The sequence below is a fragment of the Cryphonectria parasitica genome (genome assembly GCF_011745365.1).
Source record: "Cryphonectria parasitica EP155 unplaced genomic scaffold M406scaffold_1, whole genome shotgun sequence".
Taxonomy (NCBI): domain Eukaryota; kingdom Fungi; phylum Ascomycota; class Sordariomycetes; order Diaporthales; family Cryphonectriaceae; genus Cryphonectria; species Cryphonectria parasitica.
In genome coordinates, this window is record NW_024468909.1 from 3,172,521 (window position 1) to 3,192,054 (window position 19,534).

The 19,534-nt window shown below is 53.4% G+C and overlaps 3 protein-coding genes across 3 annotated transcripts; 1 reads left to right on the plus strand and 2 right to left on the minus strand.

The window, feature by feature from the left end:
- Positions 1-141: 141 nt before the first annotated feature.
- Positions 142-3,196, plus strand: M406DRAFT_336003 (glucose-inhibited division protein A subfamily; the record flags this gene model as incomplete). The annotated part of the gene is made up of 3 exons (XM_040921093.1): positions 142-275; positions 369-2,284; positions 3,168-3,196. 3 exons carry the CDS (start codon positions 142-144, stop codon positions 3,194-3,196), a joined length of 2,079 nt encoding a protein of 692 aa, XP_040781263.1.
- Positions 3,197-3,526: 330 nt separating this feature from the next.
- Positions 3,527-4,683, minus strand: M406DRAFT_245160 (uncharacterized protein; the record flags this gene model as incomplete). The annotated part of the gene is made up of 3 exons (XM_040916310.1): positions 3,527-3,650; positions 3,990-4,236; positions 4,338-4,683. Coding segments are annotated over 3 exons (717 nt in total), but the record flags the coding sequence as incomplete, so codon positions are not given.
- A 7,546-nt stretch (positions 4,684-12,229) lies between these two features.
- Positions 12,230-12,880, minus strand: M406DRAFT_248636 (uncharacterized protein; the record flags this gene model as incomplete). Its single annotated transcript, XM_040916547.1, has 1 exon — positions 12,230-12,880. A coding segment is annotated over one exon (651 nt), but the record flags the coding sequence as incomplete, so codon positions are not given.
- Positions 12,881-19,534: the final 6,654 nt, after the last annotated feature.

The window sequence follows — 19,534 nt, forward strand, 5'->3', positions numbered from 1 at the left end:
GATGGTACCTGCCTGTACTGTTGTGCTTATCGATAAGCGTCCCTGTCTTTTCTTTTTTTACCCTTCCTAGTCAATGACATTTTGAAGATGCCCTCACGACGACGACAAGACTGACGCATCAATGCCGCCCTACTGCCCAAGATGAAGAAGGCATGGCAGCCGCGAGGCCTGAGTAGGCCAGCCAACTTGCTCAGGCGGCCGACAATTCTGCTGGTAGCACGATCAACACCCAGCCAGAGGGCAAGGACCTTTGCCACTGTTGCGGAGGACTCGAGGTAAGTCTCTATGCACCCTCTCATCCCCAAAGAATAAACACCCGTTTTCTGATGATTGCTGTGACTGACACATCATCTTCTTCACACACCCAGTCTCCTTCACAGTCACTTCGACGTCGTCGTGATAGGCGGTGGCCACGCCGGTTCCGAAGCCTCCGCAGCAGCAGCCCGCGCAGGCGCTCGCACAGCCCTCGTGACGCCCAGTCTCGACAATCTGGGCGTGTGCTCGTGCAATCCGAGCTTCGGCGGCATCGGAAAGGGCATTATCCTGCGCGAGATCGACGCCCTGGATGGGCTGGCGGGCCGTGTTATCGACCGGGCGGCCGTGCAGTTCAAGGTGCTCAACCGAAAGAAGGGCCCTGCCGTGTGGGGGCCTCGCGCGCAGATCGACCGTGGTCTGTATAAACAGTATATGCGGGAGGAGCTCACCAACAATTGCCCAGGCCTCGAGGTTGTTGAGGGGCGTGCCCTGGATATTGTGGTGGAAGACGTTCCCGCAGAGGAGTACAACGACGAGGAAGGGGGGGCAGCTAGACGGCAGATCACAGGCCTGAGGCTCGAGTCTGGAGAGGTGATACGGACAAAACATGTCATTATCACAACGGGGACGTTCCTGGGCGGGGAGATCCATGTTGGCTTGCAGGTCTACTCTTCGGGTCGCCTGGGCGAGCCTGCCACATTTGGCCTGAGCAAGTCATTATGGGACGCAGGGTTCCAGATGGGAAGGTTAAAGACGGGCACACCACCAAGGCTCGACAGGAAGACGATCAACTTTGACGAGCTCGAAGCACAGGAGGGCGACGACCCGCCCATGCCCTTTAGCTACATGAACGATGTGGTCTCCGTGCGGGAGCAACTCCTCTGCCACGCGACCTATACCAACGAGGCCACCCACGACGTCGTCCGCGCCAACCTCGACAAGACGATCCACATCCGCGAGACAGTCAAGGGCCCCAGATACTGCCCCTCGCTCGAGTCCAAGGTCATCCGCTTCGGTCACAAGAACAGACACATTGTCTGGCTCGAGCCCGAGGGTTTCGACAGCGACGTCATCTACCCCAACGGCCTGTCCATGACCATCCCCGCCGACGCCCAGGAGCAGCTCCTCCGGACGATCCCAGGCCTCGAGGACGTCAAGATGCTCCAGGCCGGCTACGGCGTCGAGTACGACTATGTGGACCCGCGCAGCCTGCGGTCGACACTCGAGACCAAGGCCATCAGGGGCCTCTGGCTGGCGGGCCAGATCAACGGAACCACAGGTTACGAGGAGGCCGCAGGACAGGGCATTATCGCGGGCATCAACGCCGGGCGTGCCGCGCAGAATCGCACGCCCATCACCCTCAGCCGCAGCGACGGGTACATAGGCGTCATGATCGACGACCTCGTCACCAAGGGCGTCTCAGAACCCTACCGCATGTTCACGAGCCGGAGCGAGTACCGCCTGTCCACGCGCGCCGACAACGCCGACTCGCGACTCACCCGCAAGGGCCACGCCTGGGGTGTGGTCGGCGACAAGCGCTGGGCCTCCTTCCAGCAGGAACAGGCCGCCATGGCCGAGCTGGAGGCCCTCCTGCGGGCCCAAAATCTCCCCTCGCCGCACTGGGCGCGGGCCGGCTTCCGTGTCAAGGAGGACACCGTCCGCCGCGACGGTATGGACATCCTGCGCCTCGCCGGCGTGAACATCGACACCCTCACCCGCTCAGGCATCGTCTCCGACGCCGCCGCCGCCTCCTTCTCACAGCGCATCCGCACCAGGGTCGAGATCGAGGCCGCCTACGCCCCCTACGTTACGAACCAGCAGCGTGACCAGGATCGCCTCAGGCGGGACGAGCAGCTGCGCCTGCCCACGGACCTCGACTACCAGGGCGTCTTTGGCCTGAGCATCGTGGAGAAGAATATCCTGCAAGCGACACAGCCTGAGACCCTGGCCCAGGCCAGGCGGTTAGAGGGCATCACCCCCGCCGGGTGCCTTCGGCTGCTGGCTTACGTCCGGAGGCCTGGCGGTGGTGGTAGCACCATCGCCACCAATAGCAGCAGGAGTGACGTGGTCACCGGGCACGCAGAACCCCTGGGCACTGCCGACGAGGACCAGGAGACCTTGGACGCCAAGGCGAGGGTTGCAGAATTGCAACCTTGAGAGCATGACAAATAGCTAATGATACCCACCCTCCCAAATAAACGAAAGGAAAACACGGAATTATACATGCGTGTTACATGTTGTATTATCTTTTCTTCTGCAAGGCCGTTTCAAAAAGTGGTACCCAAAAAAAAAAAACACCACTAGGCTCGTGCGTAAAGGGAGGAGAGGAGGGGGAGCAGAGAGGAGTCCAAGTATTTCCGATTCCGGAATGTCATGATGTTGTACAGCCAACGCCCACTGCAACGACAAAATAACACCAAAGGAAAAGTTGAAAGAGAGAAACGGCCATCCTGCAAAGTTTGTGATGCACAGCAACCCGACTTCTTCTACTCCTTCCTCCTTCTTCTTTCGGATCTTTTCCTCGGCCGGCTAGAACAAGCGGGATGGCTGCACAAAAGGTTAAGAACTTGGGCGAGTCTGAGAGCCCAAGGGTGTTCTTTGGTTTTGGTTTTTTTTGGTTGTTTTTTTTTTTTTTTTTGGGATGAAGTGACGTTTCTTTCCTGTTGTTAGCTTATTGGAGGTCACGGCAAAAGCCAAAACCTTACAGGATAGAATAGGATATCATCGGGATAGGCGAGATTTCCTAGACCACGGGGGAGGGGAGAGAACAAGGGGGGAGGGGGAGAGTTGCTTCGCTACCCCTTGTCTCTCAAAGACGTCTCTCTAGCTGCTGATCATGCACATAAGTCTGTAACAACCGTTTTCCGATGGGAAAGCGCTCTGTGAGGTCTCAAGGACATGGTTTGCACAAGATATTTTGGGGATTGTCTATGGCATATGATCAAGATATGTGACACGGCCATACTTGAGATACTTTTTCTTAACGAGATATCCTCACAAGTCGAGATCCGATCCTTTCCTACGGCGTATATTTTTCCCTCGATGAACCCTGCGGGGGACAATGACTCCCGACTGTGACATGTTTCTACCGTCTACAGTCCTCTTTATTATACTGTACGCAGCAGGATATCAGGCGACTTCTGCATAGCGCACACGTCTTGGCCACTCCTACAACCCCTACGTTGTAGATGTCTATCACACCAAGACACCGGATTCTCATTCAGCTCTTGATGGGCAGGAGTAGCGGCAGCTCATCGATTTGGGCTGTAGGTCATCTATCTGACTTCTCTTGGGTTTCCCGCTCCTTGGTATCCTTTTGCGAGAGGATCTTGACAGCGTCCTTGCTGTAAATGTAGCTTGCACCGCTCCAGATCGTCGTCACTGCCACGGTGTACCTAAACAATGAAGACAACGGTCAGTACTCCAGATGATTCTCGTCGGAAAGCAGACCTCCAACCCCATTTCGTGACAATCACAATGCATCTCCTGCAGCGGTAATGTCTTGGGAAGTGCCGATACATGTCAAGTGGTACAGGCAATCCCTCGATCGGTTAGGATCATACTTCTCCGGAGAGGAACTTGCCCATCGACATGCGGCAGCCGACTAGATGAGCTCCTCGAGATGCGCCATATCATGCAGGGGCAAGACGCACGCCCTCTGGCCAAGGGCTCAGACCCCCCGCCCCAAAGTTTAACGCACGGGAATCAGTCCGCCCGGGCTGGAGGTCACTTACTGCATCAATGTCAAGGGCGTGCCCCCCATGATGGGTAGTAATGGTGACAGCGTCGTACAACCCATCAGAGCAAGCTGCAAGAACGTGTTGTACTTGCTGATGGTCGTAGGGTGGACCTCTGCAGACGGCAGCGAGAAGTCCCAGTACCTCATGAAGGTCTTGGGCGGTGGCAGCGAGATCCACCTGTAATAGATGGCCGCAATTCCCAGGGCGACGTCCCGACCAATGATAATGACGGCTAGCCAAACTGTTGAGGCGACATCTCGTTAGCCTGTGCGACCTGATAGCTCCTGGAACGACTCGGACCCCCCCCCCCTCCTCTCTTCAAGGACTGCAGTCGTAACTCACGAGGTAGTGTGCCCTTCATGGCCAAGGCCACGGTCAAGACCATCATGAGAGCCTTGTCAGCCATCGGGTCGATCACCGTTCCAACGACCGTGCCCAGGTTCCATTTCCGTGCTATCCAGCCGTCGAGGAGATCAGTAATGCCCGCATAGGCAAACAAGCCCAAGGCCCAAGCGTGATGATCATTCAGAATACAATAGCCAATGAAAGGAGCGGCTATGATCCGGGATGCGGTCAGTAGGTTGGGTACAGTGTAGATGTTCTCATGGGTAGAAACAGGGAGGGCCCTTCGCAATGCATTCGACAGCCGCTTGGTCGGGGTTTGTATTGCTGACGACAGACTAGTAGTAGAAGGGGTTAGTGAACCGGCCGAAAGAAGAGATGTGAGACATGAGAGCACAACTGCACAAGAAGATGGCAATTGTCACACGTCTGGAAGACCCACTGGGGACTCGTAATTTCTTCCAGGCAACAATAAGCTCGGGATGTGGGCGACTTACTCCTGTTCCTCCTTCCGCTCACCTTCTTTCCGCCGCGGTGAGGTCACGGAAAAGAAGGCGCGGACCTGCCTAGGCTCTGTGGGGGAGAGCCGGACACCGACGGCTCTGCATGACGCAAAGCACATCCACTTGCGTGCGTTCATCGTTGTCAGCTTGAGCGCAGCCCGAGGGCCGTCCGACCTCAGGCCTAGCGGAGACGTGATAAACAGAGGCGATCGGAGGGCACTTCCCACAGGACAAGCCCTGCGACATGTGAAAGCAAGTGACATTGGTGAGACGACGTATCTGTTCCAGAAGATGGTCACAACACGGAGGAAGGGGGGGGGGGGGAGAAGGTGGCCACCTGCCCAAGAAAGGGGGCAGGACGAATAGAGGTGAGGTGGATACAGATGGTGCGGAAAGTTTGTTGCGCTATTGCATCCTCGAGCTGGGGACGTTGTCTCCGTAATGCTTGAGCTGCTGGGGGAAAGGGGGAGGGGGCTGATATGCTCAGGGTCCACAAAGTCTAAATAACCTCAAGATATCCCGCGCCAGGGGTTCGACTTGCAGCTGCAGGACGGTCGAAACAGGGAGAGGAAACTCTGCCAGTGGGTAAAAGTCCTGAGCTGAGCTGAGCCGAGCTTGAGCCGCAGGGCCTGCCACCAAGATGTCGGGCGTAACTTCCCGTGTCCTGATGCTTCCGCCAGCAGGGACAAGCCCAGTACCACCGTTGCGTTGCGTTCAGGAGATTTTGCTGTAACCCTGTCCTCGCGATCCGTATGTCATGAAGTTCACGTTTATGTAACACAGCAGCGAGTAGCCAACACGTGATGGTGCTGTAGGAGCGGTGGTGATGAGTGGTGGTGGTGGTAGTTGGTGCCGCCTGTCAGGTGTCTTGGATGGGGGGGGGGGGGTTAACCAGCAAAGGATGCTCTGTTCGTTTCGAGTTGAGCCGGCAGCAATACGTCAGCACACACACATGCACACACACAGCGTGCGTATGGGTTGTGTTGTGCTGTTTCGAGGTGCGGTCCACAAACTTCTCTGATTCGCCCAGTGTGTAGGAAGCTCTTCCCTGCCGAAGTTAAAATGCCGACAGCTCAGGCCCCAGGGTGTAGAACACCAGAAAGAAACAAGGTTCTGCAAGGTGAGGGGGCCAGGGGTTGCAATGTATGGTTGAGGTTGTGGTGGTGTTGATGGTGGTGTGGTAGCAGCGATGAGGTGTCTTGTCATATCGATTCGTTTTTGTTGGACGTCGCTGGTCTCCCCTCACCACCTCCAAAACTTACCTCATCCTGTGCAATGCTGCGAACCTTGGCCTGGGTGGGAAAAAAAACAAAACCGGGTCGGCAGGCTAAGAGATCGAGGTGGGCCCTGAAAACCCCACTTTTGAACAGCTTGTTGCATGTACCCCATATCGTGCATGTAGTGACAAGATACAGAGCTGCATCGGTACGGATCGCGGGGTACTGGAGTACTGTGGTTCTGCGTACCGTGAGCCAGGGAGATGTGGTTCTCCGCCAGAGCCGCATCGTGGTCCGAGACATCCCTGCTTTTGCATATTCTACTAAGGTGTACGTACTAACCACATTTGGTACTATGTACTATGTAGTATGATAGTACTAGTATGGAAGTAGGGTAGTGCGTGGTAGTTGTATGTTCGTAGCAACCATGTTCGTACTACCGTGACTACTTCCTACTAGGCAGTACAGAGTAGTCACACCCCAGTCAGCTCAATACGGTCCTGTCCCTTCCTCGCATCCTTTTGCAGCAGTATCACCAAAACGCTCCTTACCTCAACTTACACATTCCATGTTCCATATCCACCATATTCTTTCAACTTTTCTTCGCCTAATTATCAAACTCATCGTCGTCAAACCCCTGAGGAAGAGAGAACCCCCCTCCCCCCAGGGCATGCCTTCTTTCTCCCCTGCTCACCCGAATCGACCCACCAGCAACGAAATCAAGCTCCTGCGCTACCAGCCTCTGCCGGCCCCTCGCCTCCTGCTCCTTGGAAGGGTTCACCCTCGTTCCTGTTGTCTAGACGCTTCCCTCTTCCCCCGACCTTGGCACTCTAATCGGGTCATATTATACCGAATTAATTATGCCATGGTATCAATCTGTGTATCCACAGAGTGTCCATTCACCATCTGTTCAGTCAAGGACGCCTCGTCAATATATCGTCATCACCCCATCGTCATGAAACCTCACTCATCACCACAATTACGACAGCGGCAATCGTGCCTCGCCCAGGGCAACATCATCTCAAAGGCTAGCGACCATGCATGAGAAATGAGGTCGTGATAATAGCCAGGCAACGACATGTCCGTGCCACAATTGAGCCGCCGATCAGCCAGGTGCGCCGCCGGGCCGAAAGGTGGATCAGCCCTGCCCTGCATGTTTGGGTTCACCGCGGTCGTGTCGAAAACCTGATCGATCCCCGCCCCCAGCTACCATTCTCAACAGAGGGCTAGTGGGAGCTTGATGGCTGTGGTGGATGCTACCGCGTAACCACCAGATCTACCAGGACCCAAAAGCTGCAGCAGCGCCAGAGCGACCTAAGCCAGCCGAGCATTGGGGCTAGCAGCCCGGCCCAGCATCTTTCCATACCCTACTGTGGTACGGTAGTAGGAGCGCCCATGCCTTAGCGTCATCGCCAGACGCTACTGCGCGCGTTCGCATGGCGATTCCTCTTGAGGAAATGCCGGCTGCTTTTGTACGATGGCAGGTAGCTGAGAGCACGGATCTTGTGCCGCTCCATCCCAATCCCTCCTCGAGCATCTTGGCAGACACATTGTGGTTGATGATTGTTGTGCACAGGTGGGCCTCCCCCCAAATCATCTCCAAAACATCACACAGGCACTAGCAGATTTACTTGCTTCACCTTTGCTCGCATGGGTTGCCTTTGGAATACCGAACCCCTCTTCCCCCCAGTTATCGTACAGTGGTGCGGGAGCTAAAAAGAACGGTAGTCTATAGGAAATGGAGACGGGAACCACATCCCCCTCGACATATCGAGATTTCCCTGACCCATGGGCTCTGTGAAATTGTGAACACGCATTTTCTCGCTTAGGTTATTCAAGGATATCTCCTTGTGAGGCAACATTCGGCCGTTGAGTAGGCCCAGCGCGGCCCCGTCCCAAGATTTGGCCTACAACAAGCGGCCGCCAAGAATTACTTGGTACCCTTCTACCTAGCGCAGGAGTCCAGGGCCATCCCAGGTAAAGATCCGAATGCAACCACTCCTAAACCTCGAACCCCCGTTGGCTCTTGGACCTGCCGAGTAGCGCGCAGGGCGTATGACCCTGGAAAGTGGCCTGATTTTGGGGGTTGAGAGAGATGACCGGCGGCCAGGCCCTCGGAACGAGCGAGCTACTATAGTATGGTTCTTAGAACCGGCCGTGGCACGATGAAACGGTCCCTCTCTACCTCTTTGGCGACGGGCTTGCGGTGTTGACCAACAAAAGAGTCCACTCTTCTGCTTCCTCTGATGAACACTCCCTCATCCGGTTTCGTTGTGCAAAGGGAAAAGATTTCCAGATTGGCATCTCCTCCTCCTACTTCTGGAGGTCTGAGAACAAAGGGGAGGTGGGGCGTCTGGGTATCTGAGCGCAACCGTTGGGCAGCAGACGCCTTTCCCACGTCAAGCAGCAAAAGATGTCACCATTCGAAGGCGGATCTTTTCCCCGTCGAAGCCGAAGACGATAGAAAGAAGACAAGAGGGAGGGAAAGAATGGTAGTAGCCTTTTCCCGCCACCCCCATCCCATGGCACATGCTCGGCACTGAGCTCCTGCACCAGTCGGAATACGTCCCTGGCGACTCCTCACTGCAGTATCCGTAGCGGCGCCGGGTATGCAAGGCGTAAACCCCCCCCCCTTCTGAGTTACTTAGAGAAGGCCCCTAACTTACTTAGAGAAGGAGGGGCCTGTAATCATTTCTCTTCCTTTTCCTCTCTCCCGATTGCATTTCCGTTCATGACATCCGTGCTCAGATAGCCTTTTTATCGCTCTAACAAAGGGGTCTGGCCACCAGCGAAGATGATCACAAATTTTCAAATATTATACCAACTCATGTAAGTACTTTTGTTTGCTCTTGTGTGTATGAATCCAACCCGTCTCGTCAGGGGACCCCCACGTTCCTCAAAGATAGGGCCTGTGAAGACGGCTGGACGTGTGTGCCGCATGCATGCCCACAACCACCACCACAAACATCAACAACAGAGAATACGACAAGATAAGTGAGAGTTGGCGTCTACCTCGCCTCTCCATATTTCGAAAGGAGAGAAAAGGGCAGGCAGGCAATCATGTAACTTTATTGAAACAATGCACACACGAATTATGTATACATATAAATATACATGTAGGTATTATATGTTGTATCTTTGATAGATAATATACATACATAAGATGTCCCTCTGGTGCAACACCAAACGGGATCGCCTGGAAATTGATCTGATGAAGTCCCCATGTCCACATGAACGAAAAAAAGAAAAGAAAAGAAAGCAGCGGATATGCCCAGCCCAGCCCGCTCAAAGCAACAACACTAGGCAAGGGGGGGAAGGGAGGGGACCCAGGACCTGTTCGTCTGGGTGTCTCAACCAACCCGGTCGAGCAAAAAGCTGGTGCGAGAAAAAGAAGGAATTAAAATAAAAATCGATTAGAGAGAGAGAGAGAGAGAGAGAGAGAGAGGAGGAGGAGGAGAAGAAGAAAAAATGTTCCCTAATTAGCCCACACCCACACAAGAAGCCCCCCGCCCCCATCTCCTCCATCCCGAAACACACGATAAAGTTTGGTAGCGAGACCACCAACGCATTTTGATGTCTCCTGCTGGCCTGACTTTTCCATTAATTGACTATGTGCTTGGCGTATTATGGATGGGGGGGTGTAGGTGTGTACATGTATGTACAATGGTATACTAGCCGTACAGTAGAGTAACAGTATAGCTGAAAACATTAATGATTTTGCGCATGTTTGTTTGCTTGTTTGGTTGTTTCTTTCATTTCGTATCTAAGGGAGGATATATAACCGTCGGATATACATTTTTATTTGTTTTTTCTTTCTCTCTTTCTTTGGCGGCATTGTGTACATAAAAAAAAATCAATCAATCATACTAAACTGATAAACACCTTTCACCGCACGAATACGAGCTGTGGACCTTGTGTGTGTAGTATGATTGATCATAGCGAATGCCCCCGGCGCTTCAGATGGATGGATGGATGGATGGATGGATGATAATGAACACGCACGCTGGTTACTGTACATTTGGGCAAAAATGACAAATTTTTGTTCCGACTCTCCCTCCAGCTTCCCACCACACCGCCAGCCCCCTCCTCCCCTCTCCCCTCCCTCATCTGACCCCCAACACCAACCTCCCCCGCTCTCTTCTCCTAAGACAAAACACCGCTTTCCTGGTCCGTGAGGATGATCTCTTCTAAAGAAAACAAAGTGTACTAGTAATATCCTAAAAATGCTGAAACAAATCGCTCTGTCTATAGACAAGTAAAGCAGCAGGAAGAAACAGGATCCGTAGTTCAGTGCTAAAACCCCACAACGGCAGTAATAAAACAAAGAATATAAACTACTTACACATGAAGCGTGCCAGTGGAATGAACAAACTTGAAGATGGTGATGATAGTAAGCAATTCTCCTTCCCCTCCCTCCCCCCCAATCCCTCCTTGCGCACACAAGATCCGACTAGAAGTAGGGAAAAGCTCACCACCGCACCCTGTTAATTTTCAACTTTGCTTATCCTTTCAAATCCAACCCCCCCCCCCCCTTCAACCACGACCAAAGAAAAGAAAAAGAAAAAAAGCCCAGATCCTCCACACCCTTTCCAATACAAAATGGAAATTTTTTTTTTTCCAGGTGGGGTTTTCCTTTTCTTTTTTGGGTTTATTCTTGGGGGGGTTTGCGGCAAAACACTAGTATCAGAATGAATGACGATGGCCTTTTCTCACCACGCCGTCTTCCCAAAATAGACTCCCAAATATCCATCCCAAGAAAGAAAGTAGGTTGCCCGTCGATGACTCGTTGCGGCCTTTCGTAGAAAACACCGGCGTTACGGGAGTGGTATCATCGATCTCAAAACATCTCGTGCGCCTGCGAGAAGAAGAAAATTTTTCTCTCAAGGATTCCATAAGCCAAACAATAAAACAAAAAAGTTCCCTCTCATGGGTTGATGTCGTCGTGCCGTGACCCAATGATTTGCGTGTAACCCTTTCGAGGGGCAGAAAACAAAAAGAAGGGCTGTCACGCCCATTTTAAGAAAGAAGAAGAAAAATAAAAGGCTTCCCTCGTTCCCTCCTCTCTTCCGTATGGTAATACATTTACTGGTGACCGCCGTGACCCGTCGCGCTGTGCCAACCGTTCGTGGATCGTCCCGGTCCCGACAAGTAGGAGGTGGTGTCGTCGCCGCCGCCGCTGCCCCCCCAGGGTGATGCGCTAAAGGACGCGAAGAACTGATCGCCCCGGGCCGGCCCACCGATCGTGCTGGCATTCATAGACGGTGCGGAAGTCAGCGAAGGATGGTTCCGTTGGGGTCTGTACGCCGGGCATACTCACTGGAGGGTGCGCGGGCGTGGTCATCGGCGGGAAGTCCATGGAGGAGGTCATCTGGGCGGGAGCATATGCCAGGTGTGTCGAGTTGGCAGGCAGCTCGCACGTAGCTGCGGAGGTGGACATGGAGGAGGAGGAGGACGGGCCCCCCATTGGGGTGGCCCCTGCAGGTTTGTACTCGGCGGTTTCCGCTGTGGCGTGGAGGGGAGCCATCGCATAGGAGGAGGGTGTCGTCGCGCCTACAAAGTAGTGGTGTCCTGCCCGCGCTGGGTCGGTCATGGGAGAGTAATAATCGTGTCCGTCGGGTGTCGCTGTCTCGTAGGCATCTGAGCGTCTTCTCTTGCTGCTGCTGCTGGTGCTGCTGGGGCCGGCGCTGTCTATCATATGAGACATGTTGTGTCCAAAGGTATGTAGCTGTAAGGAGGGCACTCGTCGCTGCTGCTGCTGCTGCTGCTGCTGCTGTTGGTGGTGTTGGTGGTGTTGGGGTTGGTGATGCTGCTGCTGTTGCTGCTGCTGCTGCTCCCAAGGAACAAAGGTGTTGCTGGTGGGTGGGGCCCCATAGTGGCTTCCGCCCATCTGCAGCCCGGGGTCCATGGAACTATGGACTGGGACGCCCATGTGGAACTGATTTGTGCCATATGGATTTGCCGACATGATGCTGTTGGCCATCTGTGGTATCTGTGGTAGGGAGGATGTCCGCTCCAGCGTCGGCGTCTGGGCGTAGGGGGCAGGGGGGATCATTCCAAGGAGTAGGGCTCGGTCGTCCAGGAAGCGGGGGTCTTCTTGCTCGATGGGGACGCGGAAGTCCTGGAGCTGTATGAGCTCGGGTCGAGGTCTTATGTGCACGAGCTTCGGGTCATCACTGGGGAAGGGGAGCCTATGGTTCCTCGCGTCCTCGAGGGAGTAGTAGCTGACAAGGTGGTGCATAACGTTGTTCCACTTGATGCTGATGGTCTTCTTGATTAGCCCACCCTCCTTAAAAGGGTACGAGTCGACGAGGGAGCCCAGGAGCGCCCTCTCCCGCTCGTCGTTAAGAGAAGTCGGCGCATCAGGCGTGGTGCTGTTGGTAGTGGTGGTGGTGGGGTGGCCGCTCTGCTGGAGATCGGGCTTGCCCTCTCTCTTCCGCTTGATAGCCCTCTTCTTATCACCAGAGGGGAAGCTCTTGTCGAGCTCTCGGTAGATCAGATAGTTGCCCAGGATCCTGCTGGGGCTCCAATTCTGTCCGTCAGTCCAGCGCTTGATGCCGGAGGAGGACTCCTCATAGACGAACACGTTGCCGCTGCGGATGAGATGTTCTCGTTCTCTGTCGTGTGGCCGACGGGCGGTGTGCATGAGAGTGCCTGTGAGACAGGCCTCGACAACCTTGAGCGCGTCGATGGTGGACATGACCATGCCCCGCCAGGTCGGGGTGAGCACATTGCCTGATGGTGTTGAGGGGGACGGCAGAGGCTGTGGGTGTGGGTGGTGATGCTGGGGCTGAGGCTGCCCATGGTGCGACACAAGCTCGTCCATGGTGGTGATTCTGGTGGTGAAGGTGGTGTTGATTGGAGAAGGGTGGTGGCTGCTGCTCGAGGGGCCAAAGTCGGATGGTGTCGACTCTGGTGTGGGTGGTCCAAGAGGCTGGTACAGCGGGCGCGGACCGGATAAGGCCGCGCAGTGCATAGAGTTTGCGTGTGGGTGGGTGTGTGTGAGTATGTGAGAAGATAGGTCCAAAAAAATATCTCAAAGAAGATATAAGAGAGCGTAGAAGAGTCAGAAAAAGAAAGATTGAGACAGAGAGAAAGAAGAGAAGATTCAGGCGACTTGTCGGTTGCTGCAATAGTTGTTTATCGGGTGTCGAATTAAATAAGATTAGATCCCGGGGAGAAATTCAGAAGTAATAGGTCAAAGTTTTTTGGTGTCAAGTCTGAGTGAGGAGAAGCAAAGCAGTAGTGAAGTGACTGCAACAGTAGCAGGCTCTCTCTCTCTCTCTCTCTCTCTTTCTCTCTGTATGTGTGTGTTTCAGTTTGATACGCAGGGCAAGGGCGAAAGAGAGTAAGAAAAGAATTGGATAGAAGCTGAAGAGCTATGTGGTTGGGAATCAAGGAGGGAGAGAGGAGGGGAGGAAGTTGTTATGTATGTCTTTGTTGGTGGTGGTGGTGGTGGTGGTGGAGTTGGTGGAGGAGGTGGCTCGAGAAGCTGCTGAGTTTGATGGATGACCTGCAGCTCAGGTTCAAGCGCGATATGGCGGCCGTTTTGTGTCTTGTCCAAGAAAGAAGAAGAAGGCCTGTGAACGACCACGCTCGAACGTTGCAGCGTCGTGCCCCAGTTTAGACTGCCCAGGTCGTCTTAACGAATCGTATTCGGAACAGGGATATGGCAAGTACCAAGAGCGAGCCGGCACAGCCTCTGTCTGGAGGTCAGCCTCGGGGTGAAGTTATCTTGGATCGTCTTCGTCTTCTTCGTCCTGTTTTCCTTCTCCTCCCTCTAGGCCGTCCGCTAGGCAGGATGAGAGTAACTGATTTGCGAGCGAGTAATGTCGGGCTGACACTATCGAGGGTAGACCTTGGACAGCTGAAAAAAAGAAGCGAGGGAGGAGGGTGGGAAAATTGTCACCACATATATACACGTTCAACTGTCGCTCGTTACAACCAGCAAGGTAGGCTGATCGCAAAGCAGACAGGACCTGACGAAGAGGAGCCTGATCAAACTTCTAGACTTCAATGTCGGGGAAGGGGGGGGGTTCACTCTCACTCTGACCTGGTTTGAACCGGATTGCCCTTGCCAACTCGCAGACCAGGAGCACCATAGTACCATAGTACCATAGTAACTTAGCAGTTTCTGCCCATATCGGTGCTAGGTGGGTGCTGTGCTGTGCTGTGCTGTGCTGTGCTGTGCTGTGCTGGTGCTGGGGGGGGGGGGCGTGGCGGTTGAGAGTGTGGCACGTACTGTACTGCGTAGTACATAGTAGTAGTGGTAAGGGTAGTAAAGTACTGCAGTACTACCATGTACAGTAGTATGGGTAAAAAAAGCTAGGGTGCGACCAGAGAGGAGAAAAGAGGGAAAGAGCTGGGACACCTGGTAGATAGGGCCCGCGCAACTAGTCGACAGGGACCCAGGGCCCGGGTTGCTCAGTGAATTGTTAACTGTAGTAGCACTGTAGCAGTACTGTGGAGGATGGGCATCAAGGAGAGAGAGAGAAGGTCCATCCCAAGTATCCTCCTCAGGGGGCGGGGCGGATGGAATGCTACTGCCCTCTCAAGCTATACCCTGCCATTCCAGCACGCCAAGAGTGGCATAGTACCCAGTTACAGCACCTGTACTATGTACCGGCACCAGTACCAGTACCAGCGCCAGCACCAACATAGTAGCACAGCACACGTGAACCTTTCCTCCCTACCTACCTACCTCTCCGCAAATCGAGCCCCCCCACTCTCCTTCATTTTCTCTTTCTCTCTATCCCCCCTCTCTGTCTTCCCCATTGACCACCCCCCCCCCCGCCCTCAAAGCCCCAGGGCATGGTTCCAAAGGCGCGATTTTTGTTTAGGGTCCGCACGGAGTTTTTCCCCGACAGCCCGGAAGCAGCGGAGGGATGGGGAGAGGTTGCGCGCGCGCGCGCGCCATGAGACGATCCAGGGGGAACGTAAACGTAAACTTGGATACTTCTGCCGCTGCCGGTGCCGCCGCTCTAGATTTTAGGTTCTATTGACAAGGCTGCTGGTTCCTACGCGCCTGGCTTAGTCTTTTGTTATGGTGGTATCGCCACCCAGATGCAGGAACGTGAAGAAAAGACGCCGCAGCCCTGGTAGAAAGGAAGAAGATGAACAAGGAAGATTAAAAAAAAAAAATTGTAGCAGGATTATTGTTTGCCCAATCGTTGATCCGACGGTTGCTTCGGGATGTTGTTTTTGAGCCTTGGCTGCCCAATGGAAGTTGAATTGTCTTGTACCGCGAGTCGAAAGTTGACACAACACAATGGAAAACCTGGCGTCCACTGAAAGTACCTTGGCGGTTTTGACGCTGCCCTAAACCCCCCCCCCCCCCAACAGCCCAATTTTAGTCAGACAATTTCGCTGACTGCTCTGGACTGTGTTTCAAGAGAGGTAAACCAGGGACAAGATAGATGAATGAAATCTCTGTGCTGGATTCTCAAACATTCCCCCTCCCCCTCATTGGCTCTCCTCTTTGGTTGTCCTTGTTTGCACTTGCTAGCGAACTCGCAAAGATAATCCTCCTCATCTTAGACAGCAGCGCTGTAGCGGCAGAGGGGCCCAAGCCAAGGGGGGGGGGGGGGGCGCAAGGCTGGACCTGAAATCGATCATGAGACTGTGATAGATGTTGGCCAAGGCACGTTTGCCCCAAATGACTTGTAGATCCATCCACATAGAAGGTAACAGCAACAGGGATATCTGCCAGATGTCAAAATTACAGCCGCCTCAAAGGCTGAAATTGACGAGGGTTTCTCCATGAAGGAAAAGTACAGCGGCAAATCGTTAGTACATTTAGTTATGGTAGTAGCAGGAGAGGAGCAAAGAAAGAAGGAGAGAAGAGAGGGGTGGAAAGAAAAATGGAGGACCCATGTCGAGGAGGATACGACCATCAAGCTCGCACCGTTTGCGGGGCAAAAGAGGCCTGACTCCAGGCGTGAAAGATGAACACAGGGCGGCGCGGGAAGCACGGACACGATTCTGCAAGGAACAAGCAAGACACAAAGGATAGAAGGAGGAGGAGAAGAGGGGAGGGGGCGTTCCTGGGCGGATACCACATAGTACTATTGTTGTGATGGTGTGGGAGTAGTCTGTTCGTTGTTTTCACCTTATCATGGGATCGTCTCGTTTGATGCGAATGCGACTCGCTTGAGAGGGGCGGAGGGGAAAGCTGCCCATGATAACTTCTCTCTCTCGCTTTCTGTTGTACCGAGCATCCTCCCCGCTCTCCTCCCTTTTCAGCAAGGCGCCTCTTCCTCGCTTGTTTCTTGTTCTCTCATGTGTGCAAGTGTATGTGTGTGTGTGCGTTACCACTTCTTATCCTGCCAAGACATGAGTAAGTATGCTGCAAGGCTGGCTCAAACACACGTGTGATATGCATTGATCCAATAGGATAATTTTGTACTCTTTCAGAAGAGAACCTGCCGGCTGCCGAGTCAGAAATTCTTGGGGGGCGGGCTGTAGTACATGGTTCAAGAGCCAAGAAATGTGATGTCGCGGCCCATCCTCCTTCTGTTTTTTTTGCTGTAGCCAAGAAGAGGAGACCCTTATTGTCTCACAAAAAGGTCTGAATGGCCTCGCAAGACGAGCTCAGTCCCATGGGGGGCGTGAACTCAGCTAAACTTTTTTTCTTCTTTTTTTGCTCAGTCAGGCAGGTGGAGGGATGTGAGGGGGGAGGGTTGTTGGTTTGGCTTTTGGTTTTCGTTTCATGCCTTTTGGGTGGTTGGAGCAGCTGCAGCTATCCGTTGTCAAAAATAAATACAGTAACCCAAAAACAAGAGTCGTCGTACCACACTACGACCGCCAAGAGAGGAAACGCCACGAGGTGAGATGCAGACGTTCCCTTGGCGTCATGTGACTCGGCTGTGCGATCTCTCTTTCCAGATGCCAAATCTGATAATAAGGGGAAAAAATAATGTCATTCCGTCCACAGTAACGATAGGCCTTGAATTTGCCAAGACCTGATGTCACTGGTTCGGTTCTTTGATCAGATTTCATATTATTTAGCAGGGCCCCCAGGCGTGCCAGGGAAGGAGCAGCAACAGATCGGCATCCCCAGTGGGGACCCTGCCGCCTGTGGGGCCCCTCTTTCCCATGCTCTTCTTCCTTTTCTCTCTGTCTCTCTTTCCTTTGGGGGGGTGGTTGACTCGACACCACCCTTCCTCCCCACGTGTGTTTGGTGTTGTATTGGGGGAGTACGTACGTGTGTGTGTATGTATGTGTGTGTGCCACGGCAACTGTGTGTGGGTGGGTGTGGGTGGGCACTCTCTGACTGGGTGTCTACTCTGTGTGGCATGTGGCATCATGGCCCCCTGGTTGTGTAAGTGAGCCTTGTGATGATAACCACCCCATAAAACAACCCCGGCCATGATCCAAGAAGACGAGGCTGTTCGAGTGTTCGAGTCGGTACCCCCCCTCCCCCCAGCTGCCAAGCACTCGGCCCTACGAGCCTGGATAGTACATGTTTCCGAGCACCCGACTCGAACAAGTCCCTTTTTTCTTTTGTTTGTGTGTGTGTCTCTTCTGTCTCTTTTCTGCTCATCCATCAAAAAAAGAAAAATGGAAAATTCCAACCCGCTCTGTCTGTGCTCATCGTCTAGGTCGCGGGTCTCTCCACCCCCCCCCATGTCCTCTTCTTCTCGCCCCCTGGACCCTTCGGGCGCGCGGTGTCCCAAGACGAGTATGGACATGACGTTTCTCCCCCGGCCGCACGCGATGTTGTATGTCGCATGATTGACATACACCATCACGATAGTCAGCCCGCTCAGATGAGTGCGTACTATGTCCATAGTAGTAGTGGTCGTATTTTATGGTAGTAGTAACAGTAGTAATTTTTGCATACAAGCCCCTGCGCCTCAAATTAAGCCTTGATATCTTTTTTTCAAGCTATTCTTGTCCTTTTTTTTTTTTTTTTTTTTTTTTTTTTGATCTCTCCTGAGTCGCCAAATTTTGCTTCTCCCGTCTAGCAATTCGTTTGATGTGCGCACAGAGCCTACATTTCCTTATCATTTGATGAAGTTTGTTTTTGCAAGGCTTGAACGTCTCATATATGCCGAAAACGCTAAGTCGAGAGCATTTCTGTGTAACCCAGAAGAGTATCAATTGCGAATGTACAAACACTGCAAGCCTCCTTTTCCGTCGGTGTGTACTGTGAAGTGAGTAAGAGCTCAGTATATGCCAGTCCAGCTCGCGCTACATGGGCCAATGGCGTAGACGTTGTCGCAGCTCTTGTCCACGCTTCTTTTGCAGATCTCTTCGATGGGACCTGGAAACCGTGCCAAGAAGAAAAGAAGCGAACCCCAATTGAGGCGCAGAGCGAGGTGGTCTCTGCTTAAAGTACCCTTGTTGATAAGTATCACATTTTCAGGGTGAAAATGAAAGAAGTACCCCAGCATCTGTCACAGCCTCCCTTGCCCCTTCCTCTTCCTTGTCCTCGTACAACCACTTATGGCAGGGACCATCTAAAAATCTCCTTGTTGGGTATCTGTGGGGAGTTTGATGTACATACGCACTTCACCGGCCGCCAATTGCCTGTGGGGCCTTTTTCTTCTTTTTGTATTTTTTTTTTCTTTTCAAAAGAAAGAAACAACATGACCAGGACTCCTTTTTTCTCTCATTCTGTCGTGGTTTTACCCCCCCCCCCCATTCCAATGTAACCCCGCTCCCCGGTCGCTCGTGGTTCCAGTACCCTTCGACGCCGATCATTATTGCGCAAGGTTAGAGATATTATTACCAGGTCGCAAGCTGACCATTCAACCACCCAGCTATCCACCCACCACCCGATCCCTAGTGGGGTTGACCCTGGCCCTATCAAGGAGGAATGCACTTGCGTCTGTGACACCTTATTTTCTTTTTTCAACCATTCCCCCAGGAGTCCTCCCACATCCCCCCCGCCCGACCCATCTCGGCTTCGACGAAAGTTCTCCGCCGAGGATAGGCCTTTTAAACACCCGGAGCCGAATCCATCCTCCCGCAGCAAGCACTGTATAGCATGGCACGGCCCCTCCACTTCCGCTCGCATGCCATGCATCATGCTATGTAGAAGGGAAACGTATTCGGCCCCCATCCCATCTCCAGCTCGCTCACGGACATAGCAAGAAAGAGTGAAAAGAAAAGCAAAAATGGGTCGGATTTTACACACACGGATGCAGTGCCGGGTTCACCTAGGCGCTCTTCTCAATAGGACAATCGCCACTGCTCGGCACGAACACATCCTTGACTGGGCTGAACGCCCTTCAGCTACAAGCAAGTAAGAAAAAAGGAATCCCGTGCCCCTGTAGTAGTGTGTGTGTATAGGAGGGGGCAGCATCCGACGGGCGAGGCATTTGGTGTGTTCTTTCTCTCAGGTGCTGAAAACCTCCTATGAACCAGTGAGCCAAATTGCCGTTGAGTGCTCGGAGATCTCATTACTGCCCGAAGCACACAAATGGGCATTCATCTGATTTTTGTCGGTGGCCGCGCGTGTGTGTCTACTGTACTG